The sequence below is a fragment of the Scyliorhinus torazame genome, chromosome 11 (assembly GCF_047496885.1).
Source record: "Scyliorhinus torazame isolate Kashiwa2021f chromosome 11, sScyTor2.1, whole genome shotgun sequence".
Lineage (NCBI taxonomy): Eukaryota > Metazoa > Chordata > Chondrichthyes > Carcharhiniformes > Scyliorhinidae > Scyliorhinus > Scyliorhinus torazame.
The window spans coordinates 52,124,728-52,150,060 of NC_092717.1; the positions used below are offsets into that span (position 1 = coordinate 52,124,728).

The 25,333-nt window shown below is 46.9% G+C and overlaps 1 protein-coding gene across 4 annotated transcripts in view; it reads right to left on the bottom strand.

Annotated features, from left to right (window-relative positions):
* Nucleotides 1-19,112: 19,112 nt before the first annotated feature.
* LOC140385282 (transcriptional activator GLI3-like) overlaps nucleotides 19,113-25,333 on the bottom strand; it is a 526,585-nt gene continuing 520,364 nt past the window's right edge. For all 4 annotated transcript variants that reach the window (XM_072467248.1, XM_072467249.1, XM_072467250.1 and 1 more), the window contains one exon: nucleotides 19,113-22,838. In XM_072467248.1, the coding sequence (XP_072323349.1) occupies nucleotides 20,473-22,838 (2,366 nt within the window). In that variant the 3' untranslated portion in view covers nucleotides 19,113-20,472. The remainder of the gene's footprint in view (nucleotides 22,839-25,333) is intronic.

Consider the following 25,333-nt stretch of genomic DNA (forward strand, 5'->3'; position numbering starts at 1 on the left):
CTACATTGACTCCCATTCAGGCAACATCAAGATTTTAGAATGTCCATTCCTGTATTCAAATCCCTACACGGCCTTGCCCCTCTCTACCTCTGTAATCTCATTCAGCCCCACAACCCCTCAAGACATCTGCTCTCATCGAATTCGGGTCTCTTGAGCAGCATCAGTTCTAATCCCACCATTGATGGCTGTTCCCTCAGTACCTGGACTCGAAACTTTGGAATTCCTTCCCTACACTTCTATCACTTGCTTACCCCCTTCAAGGTACTACTTAGGGTGAATCAAATTGGCAAAGGTAGCTTGGAAGATGAATGCGTAGAGTGAATTTGGGACAGTGTCCGAGAACAATATGTTCCAGAACCAAGATAAAACAAATTACTGCGGATGCTGGAATCTGCAACAAAAACAGAAAATGCTGGACAATCTCAGCAGGTCTGACAGCTTCTGTGGAGTCAGAACAGAGCTAACGTTTCAAGACTCTTTGTCAAAGCTAGAGAGAAACTCAAGGATGAGATTTATATTGTTGTGGGGGGGGCGTGGATCAGTAAGGCTGGATCGAGGCCCAGTGATAGGTGGAGATTGTAGGGATCCTTCCTATTTGTTCTTGTTTATTCCCTGTTTATTCCTTTATTTCCCCGTTCTTATATTTTGGCCGTTACATTTTTGATCTATAGATGATTAATGGGCATGTATCTTTAAGGTAGCCTGTATCTTCAATTCAACCAGAAGGACCCAGAAGGCTGTGCTGATTTAAATTGGGTTAGCAAACGAACCCGCATTGGCCAGTTTCAGTGATGACTTGGTTTGATTGATTTGGCTGGTGGCCAATGAATTGGCCCAAAAGGTTGTGCTCTGCCCAGTAATATATGGTGATTGGATCTGATCCCGCTGGAATGTTTCAGAGCTTCAGCGGTTGGTCTGTGCTTTCACTTTTCATTGTACAGCTTGGATGGAGGGTTCTAATTAATTCTCTCCCAAAAGATCCAGCTAAACTCTCTGCAGAACGCCACTGTGAGGGCTGACTCTCTCTCCAGCAAGTTGGGACGTGTTCTCTGGTGGCTGCAGAGGCCTGAAGTCAAACCACGAGAAGGGTTTGGTGTGAGATAAAGTGTCTCAAGAACAAAAATGTCCAGGGTGCGAACCTTGAGCTGAAGGCCCAGTTGGAAAGGAACTAAAGTGACTCTCCAGAAGGTCTGTAAATACCGTACTGAATGACTGACTCGGCAAAGAAGATCATTCTTTGTAAACCAGAGACTTTGATCAACCAGTGTGCTGTGAGAAAGCGTGCGAAAGAACTACTATTGGAAGCAAAGATTCTTATCTTTTGACCTTTAACCTTAATATACCCCCCCCCCCCCGTGTGGGTGGAGGGTGATCAATTAAAAGGGATGATAGGTTAGCTTGTTGTTATTCAGTTGTATATACTGCATATTTCATCATTATTGCAGTTATAAATAAACAGTAATCGTGTTTCAACTTACACACCTGGTGACTGTAATTATTGAGCAGCTAAGAGCCAAAGACTTTGGGAATGCTTATAAGGATTATTGTTTGAGGCTGCTAAACCTGTGGATAAATACATAGGCCTGGATGAGATGAATCTCAGGTTGTTGAGGAAGGCAAGGGAGGAGACATCACTGGCACTGGCAGTCTTTTTCAAATCACCCCTGGCCACAGGAGAGGTGCCTGAACTGCTAATGTTGTCCCATTATTTAAAAAAGGGCAGTAAGGATAGACCAGGAAATTATAGGCCTGTCTAACCTCGGTGGTGGGGGAGTTATGAGAAAGAATTCAGAGGTACAGAATATACCTGCACATTGGATAGACATGGATTAATCCATGGTAGTCAACGTGGATTTGTTAAGGGAAGGTTCTGGTTGACAGATTTAATTGAATTTTTTGAGGGGTAACCAGATCTGTTGATGAAGGTATAGCATTTGATGTGGTCCATATGGACTTTAGCAAGGATTTTGGTAAGTTCCCTCGTGGCATACTAGTAAAGTAAGAGCCCATGGGTTCCAAGGCAAAGTGGCACATTAGATCCAAAATTGGCTGATAGGCAGGAAGTAGAGATGTATTGGTAGAGGGTTGTTTGTGTGTCTGTTTCCAGTGGGGTTCTGCTGGACTTGGTGCTGTGGCCCTTGCTATTTGTGGTGTACCTTAATGATTTGAACGTAAATGTAGGGAGTATAGAATCACAGAATCCCTACAGTGCAGAAGGAGGCCATTTGACCCATCGAGTCTGTATCGACCATCTCAAAGAGCACCCGATCTAGACTCATGCCCCCACCCGATCCTCGTAACCCCACCTAACCTTTTGGACATTAAGGGGCAATTTATCATGGGCAATCCACCTAATCTGTACATTTTTCTGTGGGAGGAAACCGGAGCACCTGGGGGAAACCCAAGCAGACACAGAGAGAAAGTACAAATGCCACACAGACAGTTACCGAAGGCTGGAAGGAATTGATCAAGGTGTTTGCAGATTACATGAAAGTTGTTGCAGTGGTAAATAGTGAGGAGGATAGCCACAGACTGCAGGTGGGTAGAGCACTGGCAAATGGAATTCAACCCAGAAAAGTGTGAGGTAATGCAGTAATACACCCCCCTCCCCCAGAAACCTGGATTTCAGTTACAGCTTGAAACCATTTCATGGTATTCATAATTTTATACATCTCAAATCTCGGTCTCCTCTTCTGTTACAAAGAAAACAAATTCAGGTTTATTAATCTTTCCGTACAGCTAACATTATCCATTGCTGGCAACATCCTTGTAAAATCTCTTCTGTATCCTCTCCGGTGTGATCACATCCTTTTTCGAATGCAGTGACCACAACTCTACATAGTACTCTAGATGTGAGTTAACTGTGTTTTAAACATGCTCTAGCATAACCTCCCTGTTCTTATACTTTAGGCTTCAGTCATTAAAGGAAGGTGTTACATGTGCCTTCTTTACCATGTTATTTATCTGTCTTGATATCTTAAGAGATATATGGACTCCGAATCCTACCATTTATTATATATTCCCTTACTTTGTTTCATCCTCCCCAAATGCATTACCCCACACTTCTCCAGACTGCATTCTGTGTACCATTTTTCTGTGCACCTGACCAGGCCAGTGATGTTTCCCTGCAGTTAATGGCTTTTTTCCCTACACTGGGGGACCACATGGTCAATTGTTGTATACCCACAAACTTCTTAATCATACCATTTACAGTTAAGTCTAAATCATTCACATATATCACACGCAGCAAGGGACCCAAGTACTGAGCCCTGCAGAACCCCAATGGAAACTGTCTTCCAGCCACTGAACCAATTTTGAGTCCAACTTGTCACTTTTGCATGAGCCCCATGAGCTTTGAATCTTCTGACCTGCCTGCCATGTGGGGCCTTGGCAAAAACTTTGCTAAAATCCCTGAAGGCATTTTTCAAATACACCACCCTCATCGACCTGCCTTGTTACCTCAAAAAGAAAATCAATCAGGTTAGTTAAATATATACCATTCCCTTAACAATTCCATGATGACGGTACTTAATCTGGAGAGTGGGATTGATGTGCGTCAGTGTTGCTGTGTTTGAGACTGATGACAGTGTGGCAGAGACTGAGATTGATGAGAGCGTCTCGAAGACCGCTGACAATTTTACTGAGAATAGGACAGATGATATGTCAGCGTTGGGGCAGAGAATGATGACAGTGTCAGTGATGAGGGATGGGACAGAAGACTGCTGAGAGTCAGTGCTGCTAAGAGTGGGATGATGACTGTGTCAGTGTTGAGCAGCCTGGAACTGTTGACAGTGTTAGTGTTGCTCAGTGTTGGATTGTTGACAATGACAGTGTTGAGAATGGGACTGACAATAGTGTCAGCATTGCTGAGAAACACAAGAAACATTTTATCTCGTAAAATTATACCAGAAATACAGGTATGGTGTATTATAATCAGTTACCAATCCCGTTCCTTATTGAATGAATTCACAAAAATACCATCAACTCATTTCGATGAGAATCTATCCCCTGTAATATACTGCTAGAGACAGGAGTGGAGAAAGTAATGGTCAGTTTAAGGATCTGATCATATCTCAATGAAGGCCTGATCATGTCTCATTAAAGACTTGATCATATCATAGATTTTTTTTACACAATAAAAAAATAGGTCCAAAGGCTAGATAGTTGTGATTTTGAAAGTGTAGGCATAAGCGAATGCCTGTGATGTTACAGTTCAGAGTTGCTGTGGCTTCTTGCACTCTGACATTCAGGGGCGGCACAGTGGTTAGCACCGCTGCCTCAGCACCAGGGACGCGGTTCAAATCCGGCCTTGGGTGACAATGTGGAGTTTGTACGTTCTCCCCGTGTCTGCGTGGGTTTTCTCCGGGTGCTCCGGTTTCCTCCCACAGTCCAAAGATGTGCGGGTTAGGCGGATTGACCATGATAAATTGCCCCTTAGTATCCAGGGATGTGCAGGTTAGGTTATGGGGATAGAGTGGGGTGCTCATTCAAATGGTCAGTGCAGACTCGATGACCCGAATGGCCTCATTCTGCACTCTGGGGATTCTATAATGTTAGAGGCTCTAGTGTTCTTTCCATCACATGGTTGCCAGGAATCTGGTTACTCCTCGGGTTCTGATTAACACTTCTCCCTTAATCAACAACATCAAAACAGTCTTTCATTTGTTGGCCACATGTAGATGCAGACCAATAGGTAATTATATTACAAAACTAGTCCACTGAATCGGAGGCACTTTGGGATTAATAAGCACATCATAAAGTGCTTCATAAATACACACTATTTCTTTATTATTCATGTGAGGGCAGCAGAAATATAAACACTTTTTAGCTGAATAAGCAGCGTTGTCATAGAACTTACCGTACTCAACAACACTACTTGTAGTAAAAGCTCTCAATTTCTCTTTATTTTGATATTCTCCAGTGAAAACTCTTCTCTCAGAGGGGAGTCCACAACACTGTGTGCAGATCAGCACAAAATGGCCCTGAATTGTCATTCTCACTATTTGAATCAGGTCTGGTACTTCTTAAGCAAGAGGAGGAAAATGAGAAAGAGAGTAACCCTAGGCTAAAATTATGTACAGCCCAGCATTAGCACAGACTTAGCTGCACCCATATTATAATTACTTGTCTGCAACCAGAAATTGCAATATAAGTGCCAGCCAGCCAGCCTGTCCCCTCCTTTCCGACCCAGGAAAAGCACTAGTAGTCATTGGTTATAAACATGCACTAAAATTCTCTCCCACCGTTAGAAATTAAATGTTTAGAGGGCACAGGCAGTTGTATCTGGGCACTAATATTTTAACCACACCAGGTTGACTTGAAGAGTGAATCAGTGTTGCAATCTCAAGTTATGTGAAGGTGGAACTAGGTTAAGGTTAGGAGGCATTCTTTTCCCAGAGAAGAGTGGGCCTGTTTCTGGCGGAGCTGGAGGTCACCTCACACAAGAAGTTGGTACTGTATAACACTAGTCCAGAAGGAGGCACTGTGTAACGTTAATCAGGATCAGAGTGGTCTCCTGGACTAGTTTTGATTGCCTCCATTAATAGACCTCGGTTTTTCACTTCTCGTAGGAGATTACATGGCTCCGGTTGGAGTGGGGAGTGGATGTATGATGATCCACAAGACATCACATTTTTCACATGTTTGTACGATTGACTTGCACTCCATGTGGTGTCAAACCTAAGAGGTGTGAGTCTGCCTGGTAAGCCTCATCCTGTCTCTGGCAGCAATGGTAAAGTTCCAGTATAAACACACCTTTTTGTCCACATTGCTGTCATGTTCATAGCCAGTGATGACATGTTGAACTTTGGAGATCAAAAAGGGAGAGGACGATAAATAATTGTACCCTTTAAAATATTGTGAAACAAGTAGACATAACTTCATTTCTTTCCAATTGAGTATCTGGCTCCAGTCCATACTTGTAGACAGTTGATGTGAGCTGAAGAGCTCTGTCTCCACCTGCTGGGCATTTAACAGTGTTGACTACTCCTTGACATTGTCACCATGGGCTGGATTCTCCGTGAGGTGATGCCAAAATCGCGAAACGCGTTTGGCCGGAGAATCAGCTCCGATGCCGAAATCGGGCTTGACGCCGGTTTCGCGCTGATTCCCCATTCTCCGGAACCCCCAACTCGACGAAATCGTGGTGCCCGCCGTATGGCCCGAAGGTACAGTACACATCTCATAATCTGCCCTGACGACCGATTATCTGGGGCCTCAGCGATCCTGCGCCTTGGATGGGGCGATTTCCTGACGGCGTGTTTCCAACATCGTTTAAAGAATAGTGAAGCTGGCGTGCTGGCTGAGGCGGCTGCGAGAAGAGGTAGGAGTTGGTGTGGGGGGACTGCAGGCTCTCGTATCTGACAACAGCCGTGCTTTCTGCAGGGGGGGACGGGGGGGGGGGGGAGCGGGGGGCGACGGGGGGGGGGGAGAAGCCGAGCTGCCGGGGCGCCCCCAACAGGACAGGGGCGGTGCCCATGAACCGTGCGCCATTACACCGGTCATCATGCTGCCACCCACCCCGGCCCCTGGGTGGACGCAGAGAGAACGGTGATTGTTCGACCAGGGGTGTGGTTGAGAGGTGCTTTGGGGTCCTGAAAATGCACTTCAGGTGCCTGGACCGTTCTGGAGGGGCCCTCCAGTACGATGCCAGGAGGGTCGGTCGCAACATGGTGGTCTGCTGCGTCCTCCACGATATAGCCCAGCAGAGGGGCGATGTGCTGGAGGAGGGTGAGGAGCAAGGGCATGCCTCGTCAGACGCGGAAGAGGGGGATAATGAGCGGGACATAGGGGCTGGCCAGGCACGGAAGGCTGCACCACGCCATCGGCTGGGCCAGCGCACACGGGACACATTAATCGAGACACGTTTCACCAACTGGGGGGGGGGGGGGGGGGGGAGGGGGGATTGTTGCTGGGCAGGGACACTGACACCACAATACCACACCCCTTCACCAGCAAACACCCTCAACTCCCACACCACCAAACCATCCGCATGCACACCCTCCCAGTTATATATACCCGTGGCACTACGAGCTGGGGGCACTGGGTTGGCAGTGATAGCGGGTCTGGTCCATGGGATGGAGGATGGTGACAGTCCGCTCTGCGATGGGGTCCGTGCTCCACATCGTTCAACAATGTCTGACTCATGCCCACAGGAGCACTTTCCACCTGGGTGATCACTGCATGCGAGCTGGCCAGTCCATCACACTGTCCTGTCTAATAGCTGGGGAGGAAGTGATGGGGACGGTCGGGGGAGAGTGGGGGCGATGGGGGGGGGGGGATGAAAAGAGTGGGGCTACACGGTCCACCCACTGGGCCTCACTTGTCCACCACCCCTCACCCCCAATAGCCATTACTGATCGCCCCATCCCCACACCCATCAGACAGAGCACCAAGGCTGGTTTTAAAGGTGTGAACTTGTGATTATTGTGAACAAATACAGTCTGTGCCCTAGTCCCTCTTTCTAAGCTGTGCCCTGTACCCGTGACGAATGTGATATAAAATAGTTACTTTAGCGATATTAGTTACTGTAATGTAGAGATAGGCCAGTCTCATCCTGGTGAGTTCACAGACAAAGGATTTCAGACCGCATGGCAAAGCAAGGAGGAGGTGTGTCCAGCAAAGGAGGAGAAAAGGATGCTGGGTAATAGGGGGCCAGAGGAAGGGATTGGAAGTGAGCCAATTAGGATGTATGGCCAGGTCAGGAGGGGTATAGGATGACCTATGGGAATCGTGTATGTGAAACTTGATGCCATTTGTGTGTATCGGTAGGGATTTCTTTGTCTTACACATTCACTTGATTCCGGAGGTATACAAAGCAAGATGTGTTTTGTACCTCTGTGAATTGAGACAGACTTGCAAGTCAAATAAAATAACTAATGCTGTACCTGCAAATCCATCTCGACTTTTATTGAGGCCAGACTGACGGGTAAAGAAATTCTTGATTTGTCACCCGTGCCAACTTAACTGGTGTCTAACTTTCTGGCCATAAGGGCCCTTCCACTACGCCTCTCTGGTTCCCCAGACAGTACAGCAGGAGTGGAGGTGGACTGCTGTGACTCCTGCCCTGCCACGAGGGTCCCCGTTGGCGCATGTCTCCTGGGATGGCCCAGCCTGGATAGGCACGGCTGCTCGTCGGACGTCCCAGGTGGCGTGGTGCCACCCTATTCTGCCCGGTCACCAGATGCACCAGAGACAGAAAGGGTGGGGGTGTGGGGGATGGAGGGAGTCCGAGGTACTGCGGTGTTCCGGGACCTCCCCTGCAGGAGTCACCAGCACGGGCCCCAGCACCCCATCCTCCCTCAGGGTGCCCGATGGCCCCTAGGCTTCTCCATGGGACTGGGGTGCGAGCGGAGCCATCCTCCAAGGCCACCCTGTCACCAGGCACTGCCAGTCCTGGAGGCCTACTGTGGTATCGACAATGGTCTGAACGTTAGCGGCCATGGAACACAGGGAGTGGGCCATCTCCATCTGCGACTGTACCACCACCCTGAGGGTTTGTGCTACATCAGCCAGTAAGTGGGCCCCCTCCCTGTGTCTGTGCGAGCAGGTGGGCAATGTTGCCGATGCTCTCACCCATGGCCTGCTGTGACTGTGCCACGTTGAGGAGTGCCACTGCAATGTCCAGCTGGCCCCGGCACATGGTTGCCTGTGAGAGGGCAGCCATGCCCTGGGCCTCTGCCCCCACCTGCACAGCATGCCCCAGGCCTTGCAACCATTGACCCATGTCCGACAGCTTCGCCCCCATTGCCTCCACCGCGGATGCCACCCATGCGATTTTGGCCTGGCACGCATGACCGGCACCACTCCCTGCTCTTGCACACCAATGGACTCTGCCACCTGCCCCTGCAGGTGCTGGAAGCCGGCTGTCATCCCCTTCTCCAGTCCCTGGGTCTCTGCCTGCACCGGAACTATGGGTGGGACTGGATCTTCCAGGAGCCCGGGACCCGTTTGATGGCAGCTGGTTCCTGGGGCCGGACAGCCCTCCGGCCGTCCGGCCCCTTGGCTGCTCCTACCTCCACCTGCTGTACCGGAACGACTGTGTGGTGCGCACCATTGAGTGTCCCGGAAGCCTCCTCGCTAATTTGCCCAACCGAGGTGATAGTCTCCGAGATGGTGTTGGAGACAGCAGTGACTCTGACCCAAACTCCAAGGTATCCTGGGGTGTGGTGTTCTGGGTCGTCTCGGGCAGAGGGCTGGTGTTCCGGCTGCTCTCCCCGTTGGTGCTCAGCTGTCTGGGGGCACCGGCTCTGGCACTGGCTGGGGGCCCTGGCTGGTCCTGTAAGACATAAGACGGCATGTATGGTTAGGCAGCGGGATGGGGGTGAGGCGTGAGGTGGTGAGGGATGGGGTGAACGGGGTTGAGGTGTGGGTTAAGGGGGTTGGGGTGTGGGTTGAGGGGGGTTGGGGTGTGGGTTGAGGGGGTTTGGGGTGTGGGATGTGGGTGGTTGGGGTTGTCACACATTTGTCGTGGGGACCCGCAACCAGGCAGGGGGTCTCACTTTGTGGCGCACCGCTGACCTCTGGGGAATCTGGGGATTTAGGTGATGATCCAAATACAAACTTGATATGCACATTGTCTCTCTGAGAAAATAACCGTTTCACATTAGCAATTTCATTTAATACTTAAAATGAATGATCCAATCGCTTGTCTCCTATCTAGTGTCTGAGAGTCCTTTTATGAATTAGCCTTTTCCTAAAAAAGGCTGCCAGCTGCTTGACTGACCATGACTCCAAGGTTCAATGAAGTCCAATACACTGTCTGCTGACTTCACAATCATTTGACTTTGGAATAATCCCACATCTGGAAATTTTCCTAACTACACAACTTCCATCTGAGTAAATGTGCTTTATCTACACAAGTTCTTAATCAATGAATGAAACAATTAACGGGGTGAGAAGTGTACATATTGTGATGCACAAGATACCACAATTATAGGCCGCAGACTGAATGGATGAGTAGGTCTTTACCAATGTGTCAATTTTTAGTATGTTTGTACATTATACTTGCAAGCCATGTTGTGTTGCGAAATTGCCTGTTCCAGAATGCCTTACACTGTCTCTGTCTTGTTGATTGCTTGCTGCAAAATGAAATCTAAATTAATTGCTTCATCAATTCTAAGCTATAACTGAAGTATCCTTGTAAATGCTAACAAAATGTGAAATATTGTTCTGAAAGATACACGACAGTTTACAAAAAAGCTTTTTACAGTCACACCGATGAAGACATGGCTTTAACTAAGCTTTCTAAGTCAAATATCTCGTTGAATTAACTCAGAAAACAATTAATCCCAGAGGCTGAAAAGAATTCAGTAAAGGAAAGGTTTCCTCCTGCATTAACAAAAGATCTGATTGATATCAATACAAGAACTGAAAGTATAAAATAACTTGGATTCACAGAGCACTCTACCATATCCTGGGATGTTCCCAATTGCTTCAAGACCAATGGATTATATTTGAAGTATAATAATGTGGCAGCCTATGGTGCAACAACCCACAAAGACCGTAAGACATAGGAGCAGAATTTGGCCCATCGAGTCTGCTCCACCATTCAATCATGGCTGATATGTTTTTCATCCCCATTTCCTTGCCTTCTCCCCATTACCCTGATTAATCAATAACCTATCATCTGTCATAAAGACACTTAGTGATTTGGCCTCCACAGCTTTCTGCGGTCAGGAGTTCCACAGATTCACCACCCTCTGGCTGAAGAAATTCCCCCTCATCTCAGTTTTAAAGGATCGTCCCTTCAGACTGAGACTGTGCTCTTGGGAATCTAACTATTCCTCCAAGTGAAAATATCTTCTCCACATCTACTCTATCCAGGCCTCTCAGTATCCTGTAAGTTTCAATAAGATCTCCCCTCATCCTTCTAAACTTCAATGAGTACAGATCCAGAGTCCTCAACTATTCCTCATATGACAAGCTCTTCATTCCAGGGATCATTCTTGTAAACCTCAGCTGGACCCTTTCTAAGGCCAGCATATCCTTCCTTAGATATGGGGCCCGAAACTGCTCATAATACGACAAATGGGGTCTGACCAGAGCATTATACAGCCTCAGAAGCACATCCCACATAATGAATGACCAGTTACTTTGATGTTGGTTGAAGGAAGACTGATAACTAAGACACTTGGAGGATCCCTTATTCTTCTTCAAATAGTGTAATGGAAACTTCAATAGTCATCTGGAGAGGCTGACATGACCTCAGTTGAACGTCACATGTGAAAATAAGCACATGTGAGAATGCAGCACTCCCGGGTGGCATGGCGGCACATTGGTTAGCACTGTCACCTCACAGTGCCAGGGACCTGGGTTTAATTCCTACCAAGGGTGACTGTGTGGAGTTTGCAGGTCCTTCCAATGTCTGCGTGGGTTTCTTTTGTGTGCTCATATTTTCTCCCACAGTCCAAAGATGTGCGGGTTAGGTGGTTTGGCCATGCTAAATTGCCCTTCAGTGTCCAAAGCTGTGTAGGATAGTTAGCACGGTGTCTGCGTGGGTCTCTTCCGGGTGCTCCGGTTTCCTCCCACAAGTCCAGAAAGACATGCTTGTTAGGTGAATTGGACATTCTGAATTCTCCCCCAGTGTATCGGACAGGTGCCGGAGTGTGGTGACTGGGGGATTTTCAGAGTAACTTCATTGCAGTGTTAAATGTAAGCCAATAACAAAAGGTTATTATTATTAGGGTAGGTGGAGTTACTGGGGTTGGGTAGGGTAGTGGGCTAGGTCAGGTGCTTCTTCAGAGGGTCGGTTCAGACACGATGGTCTGAATGGCCTCCTCCTGCACTGTAAGGATTCTATGAATTCTCGGTACTGCACCAGTGTCGGCCTACATTATGGACTAGATTTTCTCTCCCGGGACAGGTTCAGAGACAATGCCAACCTTATAGAAAGACTGCCTGCATCTTCAATTTCAGTTGCGGTAGGCAGGCCAAATTTGAAGTCAGGCCAGGTGACCCTGGAAGTAGTGAGCGATCAGAGACAGGCCTGGCACATGTTGGGTGCAAATAAGAACCACCATTTTGAAAAGTCTGATTGAGCTATTGGTCTTCAGTGCTACACTTCCTGAGCCTTGGAGGAGACATCTTTGAGTTATCAGAATGCTGTAAATCAACTGTTAGCTGCCCTGGAAGGATGGCACAGCAGGGACGTTTCCTATTGAAGAATTATCATTGCAGACGTTGCTGCATGATCAAAAGTGTACTGGATCTGTTGTGTTATGTAATTTGGAATAACACAAGCTGCCACTTGATGCAGTTTTGAGTAAAAGATGCTCCAGACTTTGAAGTGAGTTCAATGTGTTTTATTGAACTATTAGCACAGTTCTCAATGAGTTCGACTCTCTGCTAATCTAAATGTAGTAACTCAGTCTAACTGAACCAGCCTTGCTCTAAACCACGTGCCAGGGTGTGATGCTGAGGATACACCCTGTCTCACTCTGTAGATGTTGGTCTGTGGAAAGAGGTGGGGTGTGAGTGCCTCATCCCTTTTATAGTGAGATACCACCCCCGAGTGTCCTGACTGCTCATTGGTCATGTCCTATTGTCCTAATCTAGGTGTTCACTAGCTGCATGTTTGCATATCATGACAGAACCAACTCGCTGAGTGCAATCGCAAAACACAGCCATGGAGATGGCAACTTCTGGCCACCACTACCTGGTGCAGATGATATGTGGTGATTTAGGTAGCTGGATGGGGAACAGCCAAGGGTGATAATCGCCCAAGTTACACAGGTACCACGATTGGGAGAGGATCCTGTGTTACGCTTTGCAGACCAAAGCGAGCGGTTGGGAAGGACACAAAACATTGGGGCAGACCTGGCAAAGCGCAGGGCTAAGTTTAACCAAGCAAAATCGACCCTGTACAGGAACGGGATAAAATTCAGAATGTTCTTCCCAGCCAGGCTCTGGGTGACATACCAGAATAAAGAACATTATTTCACCACCCCAGTGGAGGCAGATGAGTTTGTACGGGTGAATGGCCGCGACAAAAGTCAGACAAAGCAGCGATGAGGAAGATAAAAACAGGGAGAGAAAAGAAAAGTCATGGACATGAACAATTTTTGCGTGGGACGATACTGCCTCATTTGAGCAAGAGCACCAGCTCCCAGGAAGGAAAGCATGAGGGCAGCCTAGCACAGGAAAGGGTGAAGAGGAGTCAGAGGTGACGGCAATTGATTGGGCATAAGAAGGGGGAACGATCTGCTCCGGGAGGGGTGCTATCACACTAGTGGGGAAAGCTAGCGCCAGGAGGTATGAAAGAGAGGAGGCCACGGCGCATCTGCCAGCGGGGAGGGAGCGCCTGGATGGAGTGCGTCCACAGGGATGGGATGGGGTAGCGGGAGAGTGCAGAAAGGAGGACCGAGGAGAAAAGAAGCACCATGGGAAGCATAATAAGGAAGGGAAGGGGTCTCGACTGGCTTCAGCAGGTCAAGTTCAGGTTGATGGAACAAGAGGGCATCTTAAGCAGCCACTTTGTAGCGTCCCTAAACAAAGAGAAACGTTGGAGTGCAGGGGCGCACCCATGTGGCATACACACAGTTAGCGGCCCTGTTGGGTAGTCTCTGGACAAAGGAAAATCCCGGAGCGCAGAGGCGCATCCACCAGGTAAGTATGGTTAATCCCACAGGAAGGGGGGGGGACCGAAACCTCCCACCAGGATCATCACTTGAAACTTTAAGGGACTTAATGGCCCAGTGAAAAGATCCAGAGTCTTCGTCTATCTGAGAAGTTTGAAAGCCGACATAGGTCTTCCTCCAAGAGACGCACCTGCAGGAGAAGGAAGGGCTTGGTGGGACAGACCTCCCATTCCTGCTATGGGTAGTAGCCATACAGATAAGTAAGAAGACAGTGTTCATGGCTACAAAGACGGTTACAGACCCGGAGAAAGGTACGTCATGGTCAGGTGTGACCAGTAGTCTTGGTAAACACGTACATGCCCAACTGGGACAACACGGACTTTATAAAGAAGGCCATGGGAGAAATCCCCGACATGGATACGCATGACTTATCATGGGTGGGTGGGGGGATGGGAGACTTTAACTGTGTACAGGACTCACTGACGGACAGATCAAACTCCAGAACGAGGAAAACGACAGGCATGGCTAGGTAACTGGGAATGTTCATGGACCAGGTGAGGGCACTGGACCTGTGGCAGTTCCTGCATCAAGCTGACAAGGAATTTTCATTCTGCTCTCCAGTACACAAGGTCTACACCCACATCAACTTCTTTATAGTGGGAAATTGATATTTCCAGAAATAGTCAGGGCAGAATACTACGCAATTGTAATCTCCGACCTCGCTCTACATTATGTGGATGCGAGGTTGGAGATAGGCCGTGCCCAATGCCCCCCATGGAGGTTGGGCACAGCCCTCTTGGCCGACAAGGTATTCTGCCAGAAAACATCACAGGCCATAGGCGTGTTTGTTACGAACAACTGGAACGGGGAAGTCTCACCTTCCACGTTCTGGGAGGCACTGAAGGCGATGATTAGTGGAGAAATTATTGCCTACAAGAAAGGGCTGCTAGGCAGCAACTGATCGACTCCATCCTGGAGGTCCACAGACGGTACTCCGATGCCCCAACCGTAGAGCTTCTGGCAGAGAAGAAAAAGCTACAGATGGACTTTAACCTGCTATCCACCAGGAAAGCTCCGCCAGACACAGGGAACCTTTATGAACACAGAGAGAAGACTAGCCGCCTGCTAGCTCACCAGCTGAGAAAGCAGGCAGCCACAAAGAGATAAGGACAGCAGAGGCGGACTGGTAGCCGAACCAAAAAAGGTCAACAAAGCATTTGAGGCCTTCTGCCAGGGACTGTACACCTCTGAGGCCCCCGACGGGGACTCGGGGATGAAATGGTTCCTCGAAGGAATGGACATACCAGGTTGGGGGGGGGGGGGAAAGAGAGAGCTGGAAGCACCAATTGAACTGGGAGAGGTCATGGAGACCATCAACTTGGCAGTCCCTGGCAGACTTCTACAAACAATTCACACCGTCTCTCGCCCCGCACCTACGAGAAATGTTCGCAGACACACTAGCGAGGGGCACCTTGCCTCCAACACTAACACAGGCCACCATATCGCTGATACTCAGAAAAGACAAAGACCCGATGGAATGTGGATCATACAGACCCATTGCTCAATGTGGACGAGAAAATACTCACAAACGTCCTGGCCAGGAGACTGGAGAACAGCATATCAGAGGTGTTTGCAGAGGACCAGACGGGCATTGTCAAGGGTAGACAGCTAACTGCGAACATCAGATAGCTGCTGAATGTGATACTAACCCCACCCGGGGAGAGAACATCCATTTTGCCTCCTCCTGTGCTAGGCTCAGCCTCATGCAGCTCAAAGTGGTGCACAGAGCACACCTGACAAGAACCCGAATGAGCAGGTTCTTCCTGGAGGTGGAGGATAAATGTGAACGGTGCCAGGGAGGCCCGGCCAACCATACCCACGTGTTCTGGGCCTGCCCCAGGCTTGTCAGGATTTGGACCGCTTTTTTCGAGGCAATGTCCAAGGTGGTGGGGGTGAGGGTGTAGCCGTGCCCGAGAGTGGCAGTCTTTGGTGTATCGGACCAGCCAGAACTTCGTTTGGGGAAGAGGGCCGATGCCCTGGCTTTTGCTTCCCTAATCGCCCGCCGGAGAATCCTGCTCGGCTGGCGATCAGCAGCATCACCCACAGCTTCGGACTGACTGGCAGATCTGTCAGAATTTCACCATCTGGAGAAGATCAAATGTACCATCCGAGGGTGGGAAGATGGCGTCCATAAAGCATGGGGGCCATTCATTAGCCTGTTCCAGGACCTGTTCGAAGCCAACAACGCATATAACAGGGGGGGGGGGGGGGCGCATGGGAACCGCCTGGGCCACATAAGGCAGACGGAAAGTGTGTGCGTGGGTGGTGGGGGGGCAACAGGGGGGGAAACGGGGGGCGCGGAGAGACCCAAGGAAACGGCAAAGGGGAACCCAGGTAGAGACCGACACATGGACCAGAGGGCCCCTCACAAGGTTAAAAGAATAAAACAAATGCCAAAACAAACCATCTACGGTGAAGGGAAGGATTGGATCTGGAGACAGCAGAAAATGGGAATGGGGGGGGGGGGGGGGGGGGGGTTGCCGGAAAGGAACATGTAAATTGTAAATTATAACCATTTCATCCAAAACAAAAAGGATAAGAAGACGACTCATAGATGCATCCAAAACAAAAAATATAAGTCGAAGACTCAGACAGAGGTCCAAGGAAATGGTCACAGCCAAATGCGGCAGATAAGGTGCGAGACATGGCATGTAACTCTCCCTCAGCATTGAGGCCTGTATATGTAAGCAGCTAATGATGTAGCTGCAGATAAAACAGACGTGAATAGGCACTGTGATGCAGTGAAAAGCAATATCACTGCATGTACCATGTATGAGGGTAACATGAATTCCTGTTGACGTTGCAGAATGAAAGTGCAAAGAATGCAACAGTAATGGCCTGGTATGGTGGTGGGTCAGCTGCGGCCCATATACTGTGAAACAAATGGTCATGGAGATCATTTGGGTACTTGAAGAGCTGTTTGTTGGCAATGGTAAATCGCCAGTCGCAGGTGATAAATGTAGTGCTATATGTAGTGGCATATGGTGGTACTGGTAGAGGTTGTGCTGTCACTTGACGAGCACAATGGGATGTTAGCTTGAGAAGAAGTTTAAGAATACGATTGCATCTTGAGCATAGTCAAGATAGTGAAAGGGTTATACCTAAGTAACTTCATTTGTCTCACATAGGTTCCAGCTCTCTCTTCCACCCTCCACCCCCCCCCCCCCCCCCCCCAAACACAGCCCAGATCATTCCTTGGGCATTAAGAGGAGGATGAGATGTCCAATGTCGTAGCATCACAATAGACCTGCCCCACTGAGATCACATCAGAGGAATGTAGCACGTGTATAGGGTCAGTGGTACAGGGTGTAGGGTACAACACCAGAGTGCAGGAGGAGGTGCCTAAGTTAGAGAGAGGTGCTTAGCCCTCTTTGGGGGATGGTGCAAAGTAACAATGATGATCCAGTGGTGAGGAACATGTAGCCTCAGGACTACTTTTTTGGGGTGCAGTATTTGTCCAAGCAGGAGCAGATATGTGGATATCTGACAGAGTTCCCTGAGGCAGAAGCAAATGGAGGAATCCATTAGAACATACAGTGCAGAAGGAGGCCATTAAGCCCATTGAGTCTGCACCGACCCACTTAAGCCCTCACTTCCACCCTATCCCCGTAACTCAATCTCCCCTCCTAACCTTTTTGGTCACTAAGGGCAATTTATCATGGCCAATCCACCTAACCTGCACATCTTTGGACTGTGGGAGGAAACCGGAGCACCCAGAGGAAACCCACGCAGACACGGGGAGAACGTGCTGACTCCGCACAGTGATCCAGTGGGGAATCGAACCTGGGACCCTGGCGCTGTGAAGCCACAGTGCTACCGTGCTGCCCATTGTTGCCATGAGTTCCACATTGTCCCAGGGACTCGATCCCTTGAAGTCTATGCGAGATTGGCCAATTTCGTGGAGAGACACATACAACAATACTCAAGAGTGAATGCAAGAGCATAGTCTCAGCCAGGAAAGAGCACAAGATTCCCTCGACAGCCATTAACTGAAAGGACTTGCAGTTGACGAAAGTGTCCGCAAACTGAGTTATGTCTTTATTGCAACATGGATGCAATCGATGGCACCCTGCACCTGAGCAAAGCCTCCAATTTGGGCAAAGGCCGTGGTTCTCTGCGTTTGAGACACCAAACTCATAGGGAAACTAACGTCCTCCTCCACATGAGTAAACGGGGCATTAGTCCGTGGCTGTGCTGCTGACTGGGATATACCGGAGGGACTGGTTTAGCACAGGGCTAAATCACTGACTTTTAAAGCAGACCAAGGCAGGCCAGCAGCACGATTCAATTCCCGTACCAGCCTCCCTGAACAGGAGCCGGAATGTAGCGATTAGGGGCTTTTCACAGTAACTCCATTTGAAGCCTACTTGTGACAATAAGCGATTTTAATTTCATTAATCTTCTGATGAGCCCAGGAAAGAGGCAGAAGTGTAGAAGTTTAGTACAACAGTTACCTTCAAGGCTACAAGCAGGTCATGTGGGTTGAAGAATTGTGGCTCCAGTTGTTGCTGGACCGAGCGACATAAGTCGGTCACCATTCACGGCTTATCCATCATACTCGGGTATAATGTCCCCGGTCTGTACAGCATCGCCACAGGGTAACACCTATTTGCCCTCCCTCTTCTTCTACTTGTGCACGTGCAGCAGTTTCTTTCTCAAACCTTCGCCCCCCCCCTCTCTGGACTCTCATGTTGACTGGTTTCTATGGCCTCCATGTGAGAGCGTGCTATACCCATCTTCCATGTTCCTTCACATGAAGCGCATATCACACTTAAAAAGCACTAAGCTCTTCCTTGCACCTGGGTGCAGGAGTCATTAGGGGCAAAAGAAAATTGCCGTGGGAGACCAGCAGATCCACCTTCCTGTTGCCTTGGGTGATGAGAAAAGTTAAGTTCTTGACAGGCCTGGGACAAGAAAGATAAAGAAAACTCTGCAGGGTTACTTACCTCTCCAAAGGGCTATCGAAGGAAATGCAGAAAGAAGAGACCTGTCCTACACTGTAACGATTCCAAAATACTATTTGACTGGACACAGCTGATGATTTAAATGGCCGGCTACTTCCATGAACCATGTATGTACAAACATTGCCCTCAGGCCCTGCCCCATGAAATAGAAGTGCCATGTTTGGGGAGGGACTTGGATTTCCATGCTCATCCACAGTGGAGACCCTCTCTCTCATGACCTTACATTTATGTATTATGTTTCACATCCTCAGGTCTTCCCAAAGTCCTTCGTAACGGATAGAAAATTGTGGGGTGTGGTATCGGATCGATTACACAGGTTTGTTTTAATTAAGTGAGGGACTAGATTTATCTCATCTGATTTTCGCCTTTGAATCATTATTGCTGACCAGCCCATTAACAATATGCACCTTCAATGTCACAAAGCACAAAGGGAGAATCCAAATGGTTCTGAACTTTTAAGTGGAGAACTTCAGTTAAAAATGCAGCTTTCAAAAAGAAACTCAGCAAAAAATTAAGAATGAGAAGTTTATTAAAATTGTATAAACAGTTGTTTCTCAGTTGCACAACAGCTAAGTGGTTCTCAAAGCGAAAGTACAATGTATACATACATTACTGCAGAGTACTTGTTCTGAGTAAAAGTTGCATGGAGTCTCGGCAGTGTTCAAAATGTCAATGCCATTTACTGAAATTCAGCATGGCAGTTCTAATTCTACATGTAGATATTTACATTAAGAAGATTACACTTTATCAATGTTTGCACCAAAAAAGTCTAAAAAATACTGAAAAATATTGAAGGTACTGTGTGTATTTTACATGATGCACTACAATGGTAAAGGTTTTTAAAACAAATAATCAATAAGCTTTAGTACACAAGTCCTAAGCTGTCTGTGTGGCACCTCAAAACAGAACGTACTAAATAATAGAGTGCTAATCGCTTAACATCAAGCACAGCTATCAAGTCAGAATTTTGGCAGTATCGTTGGTCCCTATGTGTAAAACTGACACAAAAAATAAGGCACATACCTTATAAACAATCAGCAAATAACATGCTGTTTTTCATGAAGGACAACCAATACATTCTAGATTACTAAACTAAGTTGGAAATGATCACAGCTACTTTAGATTGCATACAGTACTATAGAGCCAAACAAACTCTAAAATAAATGTTCTAAAACTAGTACCTGCCTCCATATGGCTTTCCTGACAGATGTGAAACAAAAATAAAAAAAACATTACAAATAAAACAAGATAAAACAGTAAAATTGTTCGACTCAACGTCGTCAATGAAAGACACTCAAGCATTCTGGCTACAAAGCCTTCACATCACCTTAAAACATCTGTAGGTCAACAGACTATTAATATCAACTAAAAGACCTACCTGAGTCAAAGACTTTTCTTGGCTTCGATTAAGAAGCTGGTCATATTAGTCAACAGTTTCACAAGGACAGTCACTTATAAAAATCTACCGCAAGGTAAAACACCACTTGTGAAAATGCTGACATTTGACAAAATGCACAAGACTTGTGGTCATTACAATAACTATAAGGAACAGTGCTTGCATTTGGCCTTATGTAGTGTTCTAAACATGCATATTAAACACATACCTCAGCTCTTTTTTTCAGTAAACAGAGTTAAAAAAAACAATTGCTAACTTAAAATAAAACACTGATGCTGTTCAATTTCAAAATGTCACTGCAGTGGAAGACACATGCTCCCAAGCATGGTGTATGGGGACACCTAAATTTAGATACCTTTATCCCAAAACAGGGATGTAATGCAATGCATCCCTTAGTTGGGATGAAACAGTTAAGAAAGTACATTGATGGCTAAAGAAAGAAAGGACCCTGTCCATATGCTTAGTTTTCCGATCTTTATGGCATAACGGTTAGGAATTTGCTTTCCTCTGCAAGCGAAGTCAGCAAAGAGGTCATGTCGCCAATGGCCATATTTGTACTGCTCACAGGCATGCTGTGGAACATGAGAGAAGTGCGTGGGGTATTGAGGCGGGAAGAAGTCTGGGAGAAGTTTTGCAGAATGCTTGGACTCAGGGCTCCGGAAATGAAGCTGCCGTGGTCTCCATCATCTAGGATTGCATCAAAATCAATCTGTACAGTATCTAGTCTATTACTGTCAACAGTGCTAGTCACTTGATTTGATCCTGGGGAAAGCAACTCAGAAGATTTGGAATGGCCAGCCTGCTGCAGCTGGCAGTCAGTCTCCTGACCAGTGAGTAAAACAGCTTTCATGGCTTGTTGTTTTAAGTTTTGGTTATAAGCGTGACTATTATAGTGTTGCAAATTGGAGCACGAAGTGCGCATGGCCTGGAGTTGATCTTGCATCTCTGTCTTAATACTGGTCATCCTGGACATTTGGTTAATATTACCTACATTGCTAAGCTGGTGGGGCGCACGATTTGTCAACAGACTTGGCTGCTTGTTGGCATTATGATTTGCATATATTTGATGAGCTTTTGCTGCATATGATCCAAACTGTAGATTTCCTGGATTATAAGAAATTTGTTGGGAACCATGAAACCCTCGAAATACAGCAGCTTGAGGTGGCGGTTTACCTGATGCAGTAATGTCTGAACCATTAATGATTGGCAGAACAGATCGATTGATACCATGGAAATGTGACCCTTCCATCCTTTGCTGACTGTCAGCTTGCTGACACTGAATGAAATTCTGCACCATCATATTTCTGTTTTGCATCCCACTGGTCATCTTAGTGGCTTGATGACCTGCTGGAATTGAAGCAAGTGTAGATCCATCTTGGCTGTTATTAGCTTGCGAACTGTTTAACTCCACTTCTTGGTTTGGTAAATTTGCAGCATAAGGTAAATCCATGACAGCAGAAATAAGCATCTGTCTGTTAAGATTTCGGTTAGGCTGCTGTCCTTTGTTTGTTTGGGGAGTCAAAGAATTACCTGCTATCATCATGTTATGTTGAACACCATATGGAGCCTCTTCAACGAATTGTTGATAACCATTTGGCTGACCAGCAAAAACATTCTGTTGAACCACTGGCAGATTTTGTTGAAGATTTGCTGTGTTAAACAGTCCAACCGCCCGACTTTGTTGCATTGAACCAACAGCTCGCTGCTCGTACTTTTGCTTTTGAGGTGACATGTCAACACTTCCTGAGCTTACTTCATTCCACTGAATTGGAAGATCGTCCTTATTTGTTTCAGAGTTTACCTGTGGGCTGTGATACTCCTGGTTCACTGAATGAGACTGGTCAAAAGCAGGTATGGTTCCAATATCTTGCTGTATTTCATGGGGTAGCATGCTTGGCAAATGGTCATATATGTCCTGGCTTGACATATTTATTTCACTCTGCAAGAGATTGTCTGCTTTATTATTTTGTGAGCTAATGTACTGAACTACATCATCTGGCAGGATATCCTCGTCAATATGCCCAAAAGTCTCCATTGCCATGGCCTCGAGGACAATATTTTCACTAATACTAGGAGGGCAAGGGGAATAGGTATTCCGATGGAGGTTTCCATCAGAGCGTGTGTAGCTCTGAAGACCGAGGTTACGTTGTCCTATTGAAGGATGCATAGGGAGAGGGTTAACATTATTAAGACTGTTAAAACGATGTACCCGGGGTAGAGAGAGAGGATCTATCACAGTTCTTACTGGATCACTGGCTCTTCTTATTCCATTGCCTGGTACATCGTGAAGCATCAAAGGTCTCCTGCCATATCCATTGGGCTCCCCATCACTGCATCGTCTAGTAAAATTTATTTGAGGCAAGGGTAGTACTCGAGTGTCTCTATAGTCACCCAACAGGGAGATCCTTGTTTTTAAGCTCATCCGCTCCATATTTGGCAATGGAGTTGGTGGTGGTCCACCTGTGGCTGCAGCATATTTTGCTTTCAATCGATAATGCTGCGCAGGAGTAAGGCTCAGTAGCCCAGGTGGGCCACCACATTGGCTGGAGTCACTTGAACGCCTGGATGCATCCGTTGAGATGGGATCATAGGAATCAGTAACACTCCGGTTGTTCGGTCGGCTTTCAGCCTGGGAGACCTCACTGGACCTTCTACTTGAAAGATATGGTGAAATGCCAGAAGACCTGCGGCTGCTCATGTAAGCGGAGCTAATGGTACTGGTGGTGCTGTCACGTCTCTCATTCAGCTTCTTTAACATTGTGACTTCTGCATTTGCAAGTTCATTTCTGTTTGGCAGGATAGTCATGGGCCCTCCAACACAAGAGCTGTCCAGCTGAGTGCCTGTGTTTAAATAGAAGATGTTAATTAGTCATTATAACTTTAATAAATTATACTGTTAATTAATGTTCATCTGGGAGAACCTAAATGCAATGTTAGAAGGATAATTAACATAAAAAGGCAGTGTTTAAATAATGTTCAAATATGGAGCTGCACAAGCAGAGTGAACCAGAATGAGAAATGGTTTGGATGAAAAATTAACTTCTTTCCCCTACAGTACAAAAACAAATTCAAATTTTAGGAGTCATGATTTGTGTACTTGCAGTACAGAATTGTGCCAACATTTTCCAGTAATTTCAATTGGATTTCCCCAAATTATTAAGTGAATAACATCATTGTTCAGCTTTTAAAATCTACATTAAAATATCTGGAATGTGTTCTACATTTGTCAATGTGCCGTGGGCAGAACGGTAGCACAGTGGTTAGCAAAGTTGCTTCACAGCTCCAGGGCCCAGGTTTGATTCCTGGCTTGGGTCACTGCCTGTGCAGAGTCTGCACGTTCTCCCCGTGTCTGCGTGGGTTTCCTCCGGGTGCTCCGGTTTCCTCCCACAGTCTAAAGATGTGCAAGTTAGGTGGATTGACCATGATAAATTGCCTTTAGTGTCCAAAAAGGTTAGGTGGGTTACAGGGATAGGGTGGAGGCGTGGGATAGGGTGTCGGGTGCTCTTCCCAAGAGCTGGTGCAGGCTTCATGGGCCGAATGGCCTCCTTCTGCACTGTAAATTCTATGATTCTATGACAACAAGGTGTCTAATATCAGGGTGATGCGATAGGTCAGGATAACATTAAGGTGGTCAAATATAAAGACCTATAAAACGCAATGCTGCAAAGGGATATCTAAACTTTCGAAGAAGAGAGTTCTGTGGATGTTCTCCTCCTGGAGGTCTTTATATACTGAAGTGGAAATTTTATCCCGTGTAACTTCCACCGATGCAACAGGCCACTCAAACCCTGTTTTCAGAGTGGAATTTTGCAATGACGTTATCTTAATTCTTTCACAAACTTGAAAGTCCCGGAACTCAAAAGGGCCACTGAGAACTGCAATTCAGAAATCTATGACATAAGTAAAAGAACATTGAAAAATAGTCCATCACCATGGAAAGTTTCTATTTATATTATGGACTCTATAAGACCATAAGTCATAGGAGCGGAAGTAAGGCCATTCGGCCCATCGAGTCCACTCCACCATTCAATCATGGCTGATTTCAACTCCATTTACCCGCTCTCTCTCCATAGCCCTTAATTCCTTGAGAAATCAAGAATTTAGCAACTTCTGTCTTAAAGACACTCAACGTCCCGGCCTCCACCGCCCTCTGTGGCAATGAATTCCACAGACCCACCACTCTCTGGCTGAAGAAATTTCTCCTCATCTCTGTTCTAAAGTGACTCCCTTTTATTCTAAGGCTGTGCCCCCGGGTCCTAGTCTCCCCTGCTAATGGAAACAACTTCCCTACATCCACCCTATCTAAGCCATTCATTATCTTGTTAGTTTCTATTAGATCTCCCCTCAACCTCCTAAACTCCAATGAATATAATCCCAGGATCCTCAGACGTTCATCGTATGTTAGGCCTACCATTCCTGGGATCATCCGTGTGAATCTCCGCTGGACCCGCTCCAGTGCCAGTATGTCCTTCCGGAGGTGTGGGGCCCAAAATTTCTCACAGTATTCTAAATGGGGCCTAACTAATGCTTTATAAAGCTTCAGAAGCACATCCCTGCTTTTACATTCCAAGCCTCTTGAGATGAATGACAACATTGCATTTGCTTTCTTAATTACGGACTCAACCTGCAAGTTTACCTTTAGAGAATCCTGGACTAGGACTCCCAAGTCCCTTCGCACTTCAGCATTATGAATTTTGTCACCGTTTAGAAAATAGTCCATGCCTCTATTCTTTTTCCCCCAAAGTGCAAGACCTCGCACTTGCCCACGTTGAATTTCATCAGCCATTTCTTGGACCACTCTCCTAAACGGTCTAAATCATTCTGCAGCCTCCCCACCTCCTCCATACTACCTGCCCCTCCACCTATCTTTGTATCATCGGCAAACTTAGCCAGAATGCCCCCAGTCCCATCATCTAGATCGTTAATATATAAAGAGAACAGCTGTGGCCCCAACACTGAACCCTGCAGGACACCACTCGTCACTGGTTGCTATTCCGAAAAAGAACCTTTTATCCCAACTCTCTGCCTTCTGCCTGACAGCCAATCGTCATCCTTTAGAACTCTAGGATGTAGCCCATCTGGGCCCGGAGATTTATCAATTTTTAGACCTCTTAGTTTCTCTAGCACTTTTTCCTTTGTCATGGCTACCATATTCAACTCTGCCCCCTGACTCTCCTGAATTGTTGGGATATTACTCATGTCTTCTACTGTGAAGACTGATGCAAAGTACTTATTTAGTTCCTCAGCTATTTCCTTGTCTCCCATCACTAGATTACCGGTGTCATTTTGGAGAGGCCCAATGTCTACTTTTGCCTCCCGTTTGTTTTTAATGTATT